Genomic DNA, 15,160 nt, shown 5'->3' with positions numbered 1-15,160 from the left:
CAGACTGCCCCATGCTTGCAGTCGGCACTATCTCTTAATCACTCGGAGAGCTCTTCCGAGTCCCCGGGGCTACCTGAACGCCCACGGGCCCTAGTCCTCGCACGAAAAAAAAAGGGGTGCTTACCTTCTCGCGGTGATCAGTCGCGGAAGTCAAGCCACGGATCCCGGGAGCACGTCTCCGTCGGGTCGAGGGGAACGCGAATGAGGTTCCCCGTACGGGCCACCACTTGTCCGGCGCTTTCTCCGCCTCGCCTCGAGTCCTCGGTCGGCCGGCGATGGGGACCAGAGAGATAAGGGGAGAGAGGGTGCGGACAATGTCTTACCCGACGCACTTGTGATCACTCTGGACTCGCAGCAGTGAAGCATGTAGGCTTTTAATGGAACTAGGCAATCATCCTCTTTACAGGTTCCGCCCGGGGCAAGACGCCTCGGGGGAGAACAACCTCGATGCGGCCGTCAGGCACGGCTCCTTGTGGGCTGTCTCCCCGAGCTCTGCCCGGGAACTTTCTTATAAACCTTACGCATATCCAATGGGCAAACGCCACGCATACAAGCATGATTGGTGAATACAGAGGGTTGTCACATACATCACAAAGCGGAAGCAGGATGTGGGCGCCATCTTTGCACCACTCGATGGGCGGGGGGAACTCAAGGGCAGGCTGCAGCTTGTCTACTAGGCCTAATCCGGAATGTGGCTGCTCACAGATGCTGCATCACCTTCTATAACCTAGCCTTGGAGGTCGCACAGCATTGCTTCCACTGAATTCTGTCCATCAAGGCAGTCGTGTTTAAGGAAAGAAGGAGATTTTACCTCTTGGTGGGACTGAAAATACCACTATGGCCAATTGTGGAAAACACAATTTGCAACAGTTTACTTCTGGACAAAACAATTCGTAGCCTCCCCACATACCAAGTACATTCACACACACCCTCAACTGCTCAAAGCCTCCGCCCATTATCACATCATGTTCAAGGTGTAGATCCAGGATCTGATCATCTAAATCAAGTCCAGATCTACAGACCCCTCAGTCAATGTACCTTAGGTGTACAGCTCCTCAAATATGATCCTGTCTCTCTGAAGACTTGCCAGCTAAGCAGCCAAGTTACCTATTCCCTACACAACCAGCATACAGTGAAGGGACTGACACAAGAAAAGTGTTACACAAGCTTGTGGTCAAAAAGTGGTTTGCCAGGTGGCACACAGCAGTCAGTGGTATCTAACAGCTTTAAAAAACAACTGGATACATGTAGTCATTTCCTTGATTATGACTTAGTACTAGTGCCTGGAAATGATTTTCCATAGCTCTTAGCTCCATGCTTTGGAATCTTGGTCTCCTCCTTTTAATTATACTTCCCAATCCACAAATGGTGACCCATATAAGCAGCTGGTAGTTTCCTTAGTCTGCTTCTTGTTCATAACATTTCAAAAGACCCAAAGCATCTTCACTTTGTACTGTCTCTGTCCCTTTCGGTCCAAGATGTTACAATTTCTTTAAAAGCTTGGTGAATTTCTTGTGTGTCAATTTGTAATCCATTCCATTTGTCAAAAGCCACATCCACAGATCTCTTTAAGATAATCATTTCTCTACTTTGGTCTCTCAGTGAGATTTCTGTGGGACAATGCCCTTGAAATTCTGAGAAGCCATATTGGTTGGTTGGTTTGAACAGGTCTATGAAGCACTTCTTAGAAATCTTTCTAAGGTCTTAATAAAGGGTTTTACAAACATGTTCTTTGCTTCAACTTTAGATCATGTTTTCCTGAAAATGCCCCAGATTTCATGTCTTGCATTGGAGTCATTTCTTAACTCCAGAACTATTTGTGATCTAGAGAACCTCAGGGTAAGAAACCCTTTAATTTTCAAATCTAGTTATTCCTGGCTCCTTTATGTATAATAGTTCTTTCTCTAACTTATCTCTTTACTCTCCTGTTTTGCTGTGGGCAGCGTGAAGAATCTAAGGGGTCATTTTAGCACTCTGCCTGAAAATCCCCTTACCTAGATGATCCAGTTCATTAAGTACATTTTCTATTTTCCACATTTCTACAGATGATAGTGTTTCCAAGCTTTCCACCATGACATAAAAAGGGTCATATCCTTCAGCCTCCAACATCTTCCTCATTTACCTTTAAGCCCTCACTACAAGCCTTATTGAGGACCTTCTGGCTTCTGCCAACATTCTTTCTAAGTCTCTTCCAACTTCCCAAAGCCACTGCCACATTTCTCAAGTTTCTTATAGCATCACTCCACTTCCAGGTACCAAAATCTGTATTAGTTGTCTATTACTGTGTAATAAACCACTCCAAAATTTAGTGGCTGTCTTAGTTACCTAGGGCTGCTGTGACAAAGTTCCACAAACTGGGCAGCTTACAATATTAGAAATGTGTTGTCTCAGTTATAGAGGCTAGAAGTCCAAAATTAGTGTGGAGGTAGGGCCATATGTCCTCTGAAGTCTGCAGGGTTCCGGCAGTGGTTTGCCAACAATCCTTGGCATTCTTTGGCTTGTGGCATGACTCGTCTCTGCCTCCATCATGCAGTTGTCTTCTCTGTCTGTTTGTCCATCTATCTGTGTCCAAATTCCCTTTCTTTACAAGGACACCAGTCACGTAGATTAAGGCCCAGCCTAATCCAGTTTGGCTTCGTCTTAACTAATAACAGCTTCAGAGATCCTATTTCCAAATAGAATGACATTCATGAGACTGGGGGTTAGGACGTGAGCATATATTTTTGGAGAACACAAATTCAATCCATGAGAGCAGTTTCAAATAACAACAGTGATTTTGTTATTATCTCACACGGTCCTCGCAGCTGACTGGGCTCAGCCAAGCAGTTATCACTCAGGACCTCTCACAGAGTTGTGTCAGACAGTGGCTGGAGGTGGAATCATCTGAAGGCTCAGTTAATTACATTTCTGGAGTCTAGGCTGGGAAAGCATGGATGGCCGAGGGCTGGAACAGATGGGGTCCTCTGGCAACCCTCTCATCTCTAAATGGTCTCTCCACATGTTCTCTACAGCACAGCTGCTTCAGGGTATAACGCCTTCTCTCATGGACGTGCAGGGCCACAATAGCATGTGTCCCACGGGAGTGAGAACCAGAAAGAAGCTGTCTTGCCTCTTTTGACCCGGCCTCAGAATGCATACAGCACCACTTTTGCCACATTCTGTTTATCAGGGGCAGTCAAGAAGTCCCAGCCAAGTTCAAGGGAAGGGGACATAGATTCTGTCTCTTCATGGGAGACAAGCAAGGTTCTGGAACAGCATGAAGGGCTGAAAATCTTGTTGAAAAAATTAAAAAATTAAAAAATGAAGCCATTGTGGGGAAAATACCATTGGCCACAAATCCTTTATATTATTCAAGTCTTCAGAATAACTCTATAACAATAATGTTAAAAATTTGTTTGGTTCATTAACTTTCTAGGGGAAGCTTATGAGCAGCTATGTTTTAGCACACAGAAAGCCTTTTGAGTAATGCTTATTAATTACAGAATTGCACACTTTTGGTCTTTTCTGCTCTTAAAAGTTAGCTGCTTTTGGTAGCCCTGGCTAATACTGGCTTACAAAGATATCCACTGAGTTAGAAAACTAACTTTGTTCTTTTCCATTCATATTTGGATGTTTACCATTTATTTCATGGCTACAGTGTGCCAGGAACTGAGCTAAGCACTTTACATACAATATCCATCTCTTTTAGCCCTGTGTCCTATAGATAACTACTAATATCACCATTTTATGCAAGACTACACGGAGACTAAGAGAGGTTGGCCTAAAACCTCATTTAAAATTGCAGTTCTGTACTACCACCACTCCCAACACAGACACACACATGATTCTATAACCCTTTTTCCTAATCTCCTGCATCTCATTTTCATAGCATGCGTCACTTTCTTATATAATACAGAATTTACTCATTTGTTATATTTACTTTTTTTTATTGTCTGACTCCTCCCACTAAAGTGGAGGAAGGCAGGAGATATTTTCTCTTGTATCCACGGTGGGTAATTAATGGAAAATTATTTCAGTTAATATTGATTATATACTTGACTAAGTGAATGAAGGGATGAATAAATAGTGGTGCTAAGATCTGAACTTAGCTCTATTTGACTCCAAAGCCTTTCATTTTAACCACTTTACTTGATTGTCTCCCCAAAACTGGAACCTGAGACCAAGGCCATAGTCAAACTGTGCAGTCAATGAGAGAAAAAAAAGTGGCTGCCTTACTTAAACAACTCAGGAAGTCAGTGAAATCAGATGACCTAATATCAGTAATTCCTATGGATCACTAAAATATCAAAGTAGTAAAATAATTCAAGATTTTTAAGAAGTTTTGATATTTCATTAAAACATGTTATTTTTCTAAAATTAATTTCTCAATTTCTATAGAAATTATGTTGATTTACTAAGAACACTATTACTGTTTATAATAAAAATACATTAAATGAAAGACTTTAAAAAATGTATCTCTTAGAACTCCTTGTTTAGTTAACCTTTAATAAATGTTTTAGACTTATATATTTATGTAGTTTTTCTCCCTCATTTAAAATTAGCTTTTACCAGTAATATAATGCTTATTTATATGACTAAACATTACCCTTTTTTTCAACTTAAATGTTCACCTGAAGATGTTTTAGGGAAATTGTATACTCTTTATTTCCCACTAAATATATGTTTCTGCTGAGGATTCAAATATATTGATTATAAAATTTTGTTTGCTGATTACATGTTGATTATAGTGATTGATATATATTGATTATGAAATTAAGTATACACAAATTATTAAATATATTGTTAAAAAACCCACTTGAACAATATTCATTTTCTTAATCTTCTCCATACATGTAGATATTTTTGTCATTTTATGTTTTCTTTATTTTATACCATTTAAATAAAACATGTAGACATCTTTGCTGTTTTTTGTTTTCTTCATTTTATACCATTTAAATAATCAAGTTTACTTGTGTCCCAGAAGCATTGATATCCCACCTACTAGTTCATGTGCTTGCTGTCTCCCTGGGTTTCTATTTTCTCACCTCTGAAATTAAGAAGATCGGTTCAACCAATACGTCTTTCATAGATGTAGTAGGTACCAAGAACACACATATAAATTGCTTCTAGTGGATGATCTGTCAGTGTTCTGTACACTGAATCATGAGATTCTTGAGCTTTTTGAGTGGCTGATATGCTTGGGAGGATTTTACTGTCTCCTCTACATCTTCCACAACAGGTAGAAGTTGTCCTCGAGCTCTAAAATCAAAAATTACTTTTCTCTCTAGTCGTTCTCTCAAGTGTTGATTTCCCTGGGTATCCTCGAGGGTGAGCTGAAACACAGGCCGGGGACCTCTAAAGTTCAGCACGCAGAGGAGCTGTAGTAGCCAAGGCTTGCCTCTTACCAACCAAGCCTTGTTCAAATAATGATTGAATTGTGGAATCTTCTGAACACTCCCTTACCACCTCTTTTTTCCCTCTTTCAGTCTTCTCCCGGCCCAGGCCGCACAGTGATGATTACAGCACGATGAAAAAGATTCCTCCTCGAAAGCCAAAAAGAAGCCCCAACACAAAGCTCAGCGGCTCATATGAAGAGATATCAGCCCCCAAGCCTGGAGAGGGGAGGCCCTCCCCCACCACCTATAAAGCAGACCCCTACCAGGACTTGCGGGCTGTGCAGAGGGCCTCTTCTGCCGATGGGCCCCACCAGTACATTCTACGCTTGAGCATGTCACAGGAGGAAGACGACGAAACTGAACCCGTGTACATCGAGATGGTGGGGAATGCCATGAAGCCTGGCGGCCCTGAGGCAGACAGCCCAGACCAAGGCGAATCTGTGTATGAAGAGATGAAGTACTTTTTGCCAGAGGAGAGCAGCAGCAACCTGGGAATGATCTCCTTCACGTCTGCATTGCCCGCTCTGTTTTTTGAGAGTCGAAAAACCATCACCTTTGAGGATGGTGATCTCAGCTGCCAAGCTCCTGGGGCCTTTAAAGACACTTGTGACATTCCACCCCCGTTCCCCAATCTACTTCCCCATCGACCTCCACTGCTGGTGTTTCCTCCTACCCCTGTGACGTGCTCTCCCGCTTCTGATGAATCACCGTTAACTCCCCTGGAAGTGAAAAAACTGCCTGTCCTGGAAACCAACCTGAAATACCCCGTTCAGTCAGAAAGTTCAAGCCCATCGTCACCACAATATTCCAAAAACCAAAAAGGGAACAGTGACAGACCTGCATCCCCTGGTTTAACTATATTTAATGGGTCCAACAAAATGTCTCCTCCTTCGACACCACCTCCTCCTCCTTTGCCTCCTCCCTTGCCTCCTCCTGCTTCTTACCGGCCATCCACACATTTTACCTTCCCACCAGAGACATTTTTGGTTAATACGGGAAAAGGAATGGCAAATTCAGATTTGCCCAAAGTACATCAAAAGCCAAATTCTGCTCCAGTGGGCGGTCCATGCAGCTCCTTCTCCAAACTTCCTTATTCCCCGGTGAAGGCAGCCAGAGCTGACCATAGGAAGTCCAATTCCAATTCCTCCTCTCCGGTTTCCTACAGCCCTCCAAACTCAAGACCTCTCACTAGCCCTCTTGACGAGTTAACTAGCCTTTTCAACTCCGGAAGGAGCGTGCTTCGCAAGTCGGCAGCAGGAAGAAAAATTAGGGAACCTGAAGGTAAGCAGAGTAGAAATTTCTCCCCTTTATGCATACATATATACACATACACACACTTACATACAAGCACTTATGTACTATTAAATAAGGTCTCAGGTGACCGTGGTGGTCACTCAGAGCAGATACCAACTTTAAAAAAGTGCCATGCCACCAATAGAGCCAAGTAGGGAGGAATTATTTCCATTTTGCAGGATAAGATAGTAAAAGCTCATGATATAAAAACACATAGCACTAAAATTGGTTTTAATAAGTGACTTGATAAATATTAGACATAGCAAGATTCAATTTTAGCTACTGATTTTTTCTACTACTAACACTTAACATAGAAAGGGTATTTTTTTATAACATCGTATTGCAAATTCCCATTTGATTTACAATTATCATTAACCCCTGAGTGTTCTGTCTTGCTCTGCATCTCACTTCCTCTCATGATGTCTTGGATAAATACCTATTCAGTTACCATCCTTCACTTAATATCACTTACCCTTGTGTTGTTTTGAACAAATTATTTTTTACTCTTCAGGGAATAGATATCACCCAAGGAACATTTTTTTACTCAATTCTGTTATATCTGCATCTTCTCACTGAGCAACTCAGCCTAAGGCATAGTTGGCTGTTGAGGGACTATTCAAGTGCCAGAGGCTGTTGCTATATAAGAAGGGTTTACTTTGTGTCCCTGTAAGAACAGAAAAAGCTGGGGGAAAAAAGAATGTCGCTAACCCTTTCTTACTAATCTTTTCCAAGTAGCTAACCAAATACCACTTGATTCCCATGAGGATGCCTTCATGCCAACATTTTTTTTTTTTTTGCAGTGATTCCCTTTATCATTAGAAAGAATGTATTCAACTGCCATAAAACGTTTTAAGGCATTTACACACAATCGGGGTATTTCTCCAAATGTTCTGTATTTTGGGAAAGAACTACATTGATTTAAAGTGTGTTCTCTTTAAGCAGAGTTGTAAAAGTTCACATCAACCACAATGCCATGAATCCCCCTACCTCTTGCTGAGGTAAATGGCAGCCATTAACGTCCCTACTTTGATGATGGAAGCTTCAAGGTGAAGAGGTTAAATATCTTCCTTGGAGTCAAGTGGTAGGATTGGACATAAAAACTTGACGTAACATTTTGGGCATGCATTAGTCTGCTCCTTCTTAAAAAAAAAAACAAAAATTAAATAAATTTGCTAACATTTATTGTTTGATTAGGAAAATTAGTTTAGATAAAAATTAAATAAATGAAACCCTGTAGAAAATCCAGAAAGCCATCTGAATAAGTGAAAAATAGGTCAAGGCTCAGAACACGTGGTAAATGAGTGTACAACCTACCCTCTACTTATTCTTCAGACAAGTAAGCTAATTGTTTGTTTAGCTAACAATTTCTTCTTAATTATAGGCCATTAATAAATGAAATTGTACTTGTAAGTAGCAGAATGTTGGTATTTCACAAGTCATACAGTTCATTCCAAGGGACAAATGCAGTCTTAGAGAAAAGCATTAAACAGACAAAATAATATGCACTTTTAGAACTAAAAGTGTTTTAAAATCTCATAAACCTCATTTTACTATAGATCAGAGTTGGGTGAATTCTTCTTGGCTGTATTCAAGGAAGCGAAGTTAATGAATTTCCATAAAGATCTTGTAATTTGGAAATCCCAAAGTCTAGGACTCAGAGGATAGTAAGAATTACAGTGAGGCCTCCACTACTGGCTAATTATATTTCCCTATGGTGGGATTAACCAGTATTTGTCAACACATATCAAAATCTCAAATACAACATTGTTAGTCCAACACTAAAATTATGAAGCATCTATTTTCCTATTGTGGGCTTTTACAAAACACTTTTTAATTTGAAGAGATGGGTTTGAGCTGCTTATAACTTCTCATAAATACATAAATTGGCAACTTCTGCCACTAGCACAGTAGATATAATGACAGAAAACTTAGCATTATGAGACAGGGTCATTCCCACACACCAGATTATAAGGTATCCAACTGTAAGCTTGAGACCTGTGTAATTCTTGATGCACTGTGATGTGGGAAATAAATTTATAAGTTTTCATGACATGGTCTCATGGAATAGTCCAAGTTATTCTTTTAGAATGTAAAAGAAGAAGATAACATATGGAAGAAAAACAATTCTTAATGCTAGCACTGCGCATTGGAGCTGCTTATGTGATTTTTGCAGGTTTACACAATTTGATCCGAAGGTCAGCAGTCCATTTTCTTTTGAATGAATTAAATTGCTGATATTAATAATTTACCATATTCTTGGGATTACTTCCCTTTAATGTTGTAAATCTTCTGCTTCAACCCCTTTATGCTTAAAGGCATTTTTATTTTCATCTGAAATAACTTTCCTACCAAACAATCCAGGTTGCTGGTTAATTCATTCTCAAGGCACCCTAACTAATCAGAGATCATTTCATGTACAGTTGTGATATGGAGTAATTATTCTGCAAATGTGGCAGAAGGATTCAAAATATTCCCTTTGCCCCTTGGGAGTAGGGACCTTGGACAGATTAAACTGCCCATTAATTCTTTGCTGTAAATGTTTCGAGTAAAAATATAATGTGCAGTGGGTTGTAGATAGGAAGTGAAGTTCCGTGGGTAATTCTGCTCCATCACTCTTCCATAACTTATGGGCAGGATGTCACAAATATTATTTTCCTCAAAACAGTTTATTTTCTGTAGACTCATGGGTACACAAGTTGAGGCAATACAAAGCTACACAATTTCCAAGAGTCCAGATTGTGCACACAGGCCCAGTTTTATTGTGCCATTGACAAATGCAACTACAATCTGAGAGGAATAATATTAGCAGCAATGAATTGTATAATGCTTACTATGTTCCAGATGTTGTTTTAACAGCCTGTTTAATTTTCACAAATCTATGAGGCATTTGCTATTATCAACCCCCTTTTAAAGACAGGAAGACTGAGACAGATTAATCAACTCATTCAAAGTCACCCTGCTTTTCAGAGAAAGCACCACGATTCGAACCCAGTATTTCTGTCTCTAGAAGTTATTTTCTTAATGAACTCCACGATGCTGCCTAAGACAGCAGGAATAAAAGATAGACGTTGAGTTGATCCAGAGAAAAGGGGTTTAAAAATTTCACGTTTATTCACCTGAGGTGCAATAAGTAAGAGTCATGCCGTTTGGATGGCAAAACTGTTCCATAAACTCAAAAATGCCAAACAAGTATTTTACAAGTATTCTGAAATACTATATGTGAGCCGTTTGGCCCTTAAAATTAAGAATGACTAAATGTTTAATTGTCTTTGCCTTTCTAGGTACAATTATCCCATTAATTCACAAAATGTTTTTCATCTAATGCCATATTATGACTAATATTATTATGCTAATTATTTTTAGTTGCTTAGTTTCAAAAAAAATATGAACCTTAACTCAAATAGTGAATGGAAGATTCATTGGCTTGTTCCCACCACTAGGGTGCCCCATTGCTCTAAATGGCCTCTCAGCATCAGGCTGAGTATCTGCAGGATAACATGAAAAAAATTAGAATGTTATTCTCCACCCACTGAAAATGATCAGAATTTTTGGGTATTGACAAAAGGCAGTGCACCCTCAGAAACCTGGATGAAGAAAGGGGGAAGAGCCAGGCTGAATTAACGAAAAGACTGATTTTCGGAATATTTTTGAAGAGTGTTGTTTCATTACATTCTGATACTGTGCTTCCTTAGTTTATAAGATATAAATAGGTATTTAAAATTACATCAACAAAAATGTTAATATATAATATTTCTTTGTATATAGGAGGCAGTTATTAAATATTTGTTTGATGGAAAACATAAAAAAAGCAGCTTGACATGTAAACATATTTGATAAACATAGTCCTTGTGTGATTTTTACCCTAAGAATCATTTATGCCAAATATAAATTACTGTAAATTTCAAATATTTTATTTTATGACATAAACATTCTGAATATGAATATTTTGAGTTTTGAAATAAGAGTATTATACAAATGAATTTTTACAATATTGTATTTTTATTCTATAGGGTCATTTGTTTAAAAAGGGACTCTTTAAAGTTTGACTAATGGAAAGTTTCAAACATATACCAAGGTAGAGACAATAGATTAATAAACCTTCTGTATGGCCAGTCCTGTACCAGCTCGATGCCTGACTAGTACCTTCCTCCCAGCAGTGGATTATTTTGAAGTACATCCCAAATGCCATATCAATTTTTAATAAATATTTTATTGTAGAAGCTCTTCAGGAAAAATTTTTTTTTTTATTTTTTTTATTTTGGTCACTTTAATTACAATAGGCCAGTCAATCCTTTTAAATCCTCACCTACCTAAGACTGTTTTGGTGGAAGCCTGGCTCTGGAAACCATGCTATTATTTTTCATGATATAAACAAGATAATTCCTGGGCTAGATTTCTACCCAAATAATACTCCCCTGTGAGATCTTCCCTATTGGCTTCTAGGACAGTCCCTGACTTGGCCAGCTGATGCATTCAACCCACTCTACTGTCTTCTGCAACCTTTCGCCATCTAATTTTCAAGTGGAAAATAGGTGTGGATTCCTAAATATCATATCCAAACAGCATTAAGTATGAAATATCAGTGTTCAAAAAGCCATACTATAGCATCTTAAATTAATATTTTATGAGGTTTAGAAATCTTTATGCCAGATTAAGCACAGTTACCTATACATCATTTAGTAATAAGAAGTAGAATCCCTTAAAGTCATTTAGTTGTCTTTGATTTACTGGCAGAAATCTGTGACTTGCACAAGGGCAGTGCTTGTAAATTGCCATTCTCTGCTCCTTCCCTTAAAACAGAAGTCTTGACATTATCTTCATTTAATCTGTAGTGAATTCTAATGAGATTGCCACATAAGAAATTGGACGGCTTTATGCAAAACTTGACATCCTATAATGGGAGGCAATGCTTAATAACCTATAAGCTTCTTGCCTATACTCAGGCTCTTTTAGTACTTTATCCTATCCAAAGCAGTTAATCTTTTTCACTCCCCCAGGTTCCTTCTCCTTGTGGTGATTTATTTGTGGAGGATGGTGATATGAGGGTTCGTGAAAATTATGATGAGCACATAGCATACTCATGTGTGATTCTTCTCACTTATCTGGTGCTGTCTGCATTCTTGTGTAACATAAAACTTGACCTCCTATAAAAATGAGGCATTCCTCCACATTCTGGAACCTTTTTGAAGCGATGAGTTTTCCTCATTTTCCAAATGAGAAAGATCTTTGGAGAGTCTAGATTAGCATCCCTAAAGAAGGAAGATCTCCATTTATCATTAAGTGGATATCAGGCAACGAGTAGCAATGAAAAGCTTTCTTCCCTCACCCTGCCTATGAACCTGAACTTTGACATGGGGAGAATATGTCTAGCTGTGATGAAATTAGTTTTTCACCATGTTCTTGGCCCCTCTGCAGTAACAGGGAATATCTATGTCTGGGACTTGTGTCTGAACATTGGAAGTGTTTCTAATTCTCCACATGTCCAATAGGAATAATATTGAGCTCATCCACTCTTAGAAATAAGCTTTAAATTTTATAAATGGATCAGTAGCAAACTAACCTATGTTAAGAGCACAAAGCTCTCTGTCCTCTATATTAATTGGAAAGCCATTAAAATGTCTACTTATGATGTTGACATTTTCTCACAATTTACTGTGTTTTCCCTCTATAACTGCCTAAGAATTCACACAGGGAAATTCTGCAGCCAGAGAACTGTAAACTGGATTTAAGTTAATTTGTAGTGATAATTTCCTTATTTTCATCTAAAAAGCATTTATTTAGTAAACATAGGGCTTGCTACTAGGAATACAGAAAAATAAATAAATGTGGTATTCCCCAGCCTTCTCACAGATAGTATAGGAGGCAAACATATACATCCACTTTTAATAAGTGAAATGATAGTAGAAAAGGGAATTTTTAACTTGAAGGCCATAAAACACTCGTGGATCCTTTGATGAGCTTCCAGTGGTCCATGGACCCCAATGGTATGCGTGTATCTTGTTCTAGGGAGAGGCTTCATAGATTACATCAGGTTCTCAAAAAAGTTAATGACCTGAGAAAAGTTCAGGACCTCTGCAACAGATTTGTACACATGGTATTTTTAGAATCCAGGGAAAGGAGAGTGAGTGACTGCCTTGGGGAATCTAGGAGAGCCTCTTAGAAGAGCTGGCACGTGAGCAGGGAAAAAGGATACAATGGAATGATGCATGAATGAAGTTCTTGAGGTGCAGAAGATAGAGGGGAATAGGCATTCCATGCTGAAGAAGGAAGATATGGTAAGACACATGCAAGGCACTTGGTCTTTTTAGAAAACTCGTGATTTTTGACTTGCATGGAATCGGATCAGGGAAAGCTTTCCACATGGAAGCTCCTTTCTCAGCTCCACAACAAAGCCCTGGATTGTTTCCATTGTTTCTCTTCTGAATCCCCTTGAGAATTCAGCATTAACTATTAGGATGTCTCCTCTAATGAGTTCAAAGAGCCAGAGGAGGAAAAGGAATAAAAGCAACAGTAGCAATTCTAGACATATGCATGTGACCTCACATAACTAGAAATACTCAAAAGTACTACACAATATTTGTTAATGGTGTTCTGTTCTTAATACTAACAGCTAATATTTTAAGTGTCTTTTTACTGTTAGCCCAGCACTTGGGGGTCTCTTCTCTCTGGATCCTTGCCCCTTTATGAGGAAAGTGAAGCAGGTGTTAGCTTTCCTATTTACTAATGAGCAATCCGAGATTTTGAGGGATTAAGTGATTTCCTCATAATCATAAAAACTAATTAGTCTCTGAGTCAGGAGTAAAATGCAAATCTCCTTTCTCCCAAACTGTGGCCCCTTTCTATTATGCCATTCTTAGTCTCCCAAAATTAAAATTATGATACGAAGTCCCTGTCTGAGAACATCATTCCCTTCTGAGGTTAAACACAAACGTATTATAAGGAAAAGATGTAGGAAGAGGGCAGATCAACTTTATTTTTCCTATTGTTTCTGAGAGATATCCCTTCACAGCTTTTAAACTGAGAGAATATTCTTTTTGGTGACCCCCTGCAACTCCTCCTCTTTTCCTCATCTTTCCTTAGAAAATCCTTTCTGTCTGAACTGTCCCACAAAGTTTCAGGAACCCATAGCACACATGGTAGGGCAAGGATAAAAATTCACATTCAGACCTACTTTTCTCCATTCTCTACCTCTCTTTGTTGCAGTTCTATAAGGTTTTGCTAGGGAACTGAATTTCTAATTCCTGATAAACTCACACCAAAGTTGTATTCACTTATGAAGTGCTTAGCAAGCATCCTTCCTTTAGGAAGCAAGCATTTGACTTCTAGAAAATGTGGGCTTCAATCTAAACAGGTCTTCATTAGTGAGGTCTCAGTTGCCAATTCAGGAGCAACTGGAAATTAAACATGTAGTAGTCCATCGTCACGTACCAAGAACCACTTTAAGACCTGCATAAATTATTAGCAGTGATTTTCCACAGCCACAAGGATTGGTACAAGGAAAAGAAACACTCAAGAAACCCTCGTTTGTCTCTACAGCAAGTTTCTGAAAAAGGCAGAAACTATATTATTTTATAGATTATTGGAATATAGGAACAGACTCATAGGTAATGGCAAAGTTAAAACATGACTAAAGAATTAGTGTTGACCTGCCAAGAAATAATTGTTGGGAAAATATTAAACCCGTAGGTCTCATTACTCTAGTATTTCCACTAGGCCCTGCTGCTTTTTTATTCTTTGAAACCTGGGAGCAAAATCAAGCAGGGAGTTGTGACAATTAAATATTCAGATCAATCTGATCAAAAAGTTGTCCTTTGGATACCGTGAATTATCTCGGGAAATTGCCTTACCATATTGCCTGTACATCTACAGCCACTAGCATGTCAGTCATACCAGAGACATGTATCTTGCATAAATATTCATTATTTTTGAGATGAGCCAAATGTGGCAAAGAAGCCATTATCGCTGTGATATTCTATAATGTGCCATCACCTGGAGAAGAAACTATTGTAGCTGATATTCTGAAATAAAAAGACAGTATTTTCAGAAGTGGATTATCTTTCATAACCAGTAAATATTTTCCATACTAGCAACCTGTTAAAGCAAGCAGCTATTGTATATTGTATGTCTCTACACTGGATTGCAAATTAAACTCCCACGGGGTCTCAGAAGAGAAATCCAGTGCTTTATCCTCTAAGCCACTCAGCCTCTGTCCTTAAGCAAGTTAATGAAGACCTTCCTATCTGCATCTCATTATTGCGGCATAATACAATATCCTGGGGTTTTCTTCCTTTTGTAAAGAAATGCACAGAAGTGACATGGTAGAGGAATAATTTCTTAAAGATGGGCTGGACTTGTGCCATTTTCTCTCTCTATTTAAGAGCATTGGAAGAGAAAAATCCTATTTCTTAATTACCTGCCAGAATTTAGGCCCTTTATTCCTGACTTGAATCATTTTTATGATTAATCCCCAGATTAGCTGAGAATATTTCACA

The 15,160-nt window shown here is 38.9% G+C and overlaps 1 protein-coding gene and 1 long non-coding RNA gene across 3 annotated transcripts in view; one reads left to right on the top strand and one right to left on the bottom strand.

Annotated features, from left to right (window-relative positions):
• LOC119507295 overlaps nucleotides 1-15,160 on the bottom strand; it is a 175,582-nt gene that overhangs the window by 68,895 nt on the left and 91,527 nt on the right. The window lies entirely within an intron of this gene.
• MYO16 (myosin XVI) overlaps nucleotides 1-15,160 on the top strand; it is a 580,757-nt gene that overhangs the window by 509,180 nt on the left and 56,417 nt on the right. Inside the window, exon 32 of the mRNA XM_037800457.1 lies at nucleotides 5,466-6,656. Within this exon, the coding sequence (XP_037656385.1) occupies nucleotides 5,466-6,656 (1,191 nt within the window). The remainder of the gene's footprint in view (nucleotides 1-5,465; nucleotides 6,657-15,160) is intronic.

Source organism: Choloepus didactylus, chromosome 12 (genome assembly GCF_015220235.1).
Source record: "Choloepus didactylus isolate mChoDid1 chromosome 12, mChoDid1.pri, whole genome shotgun sequence".
NCBI classification, from domain to species: Eukaryota; Metazoa; Chordata; class Mammalia; order Pilosa; family Megalonychidae; genus Choloepus; species Choloepus didactylus.
Note: the sequence above shows the minus strand (reverse complement) of the source record. Positions and strands in the feature narration are given on the sequence as shown.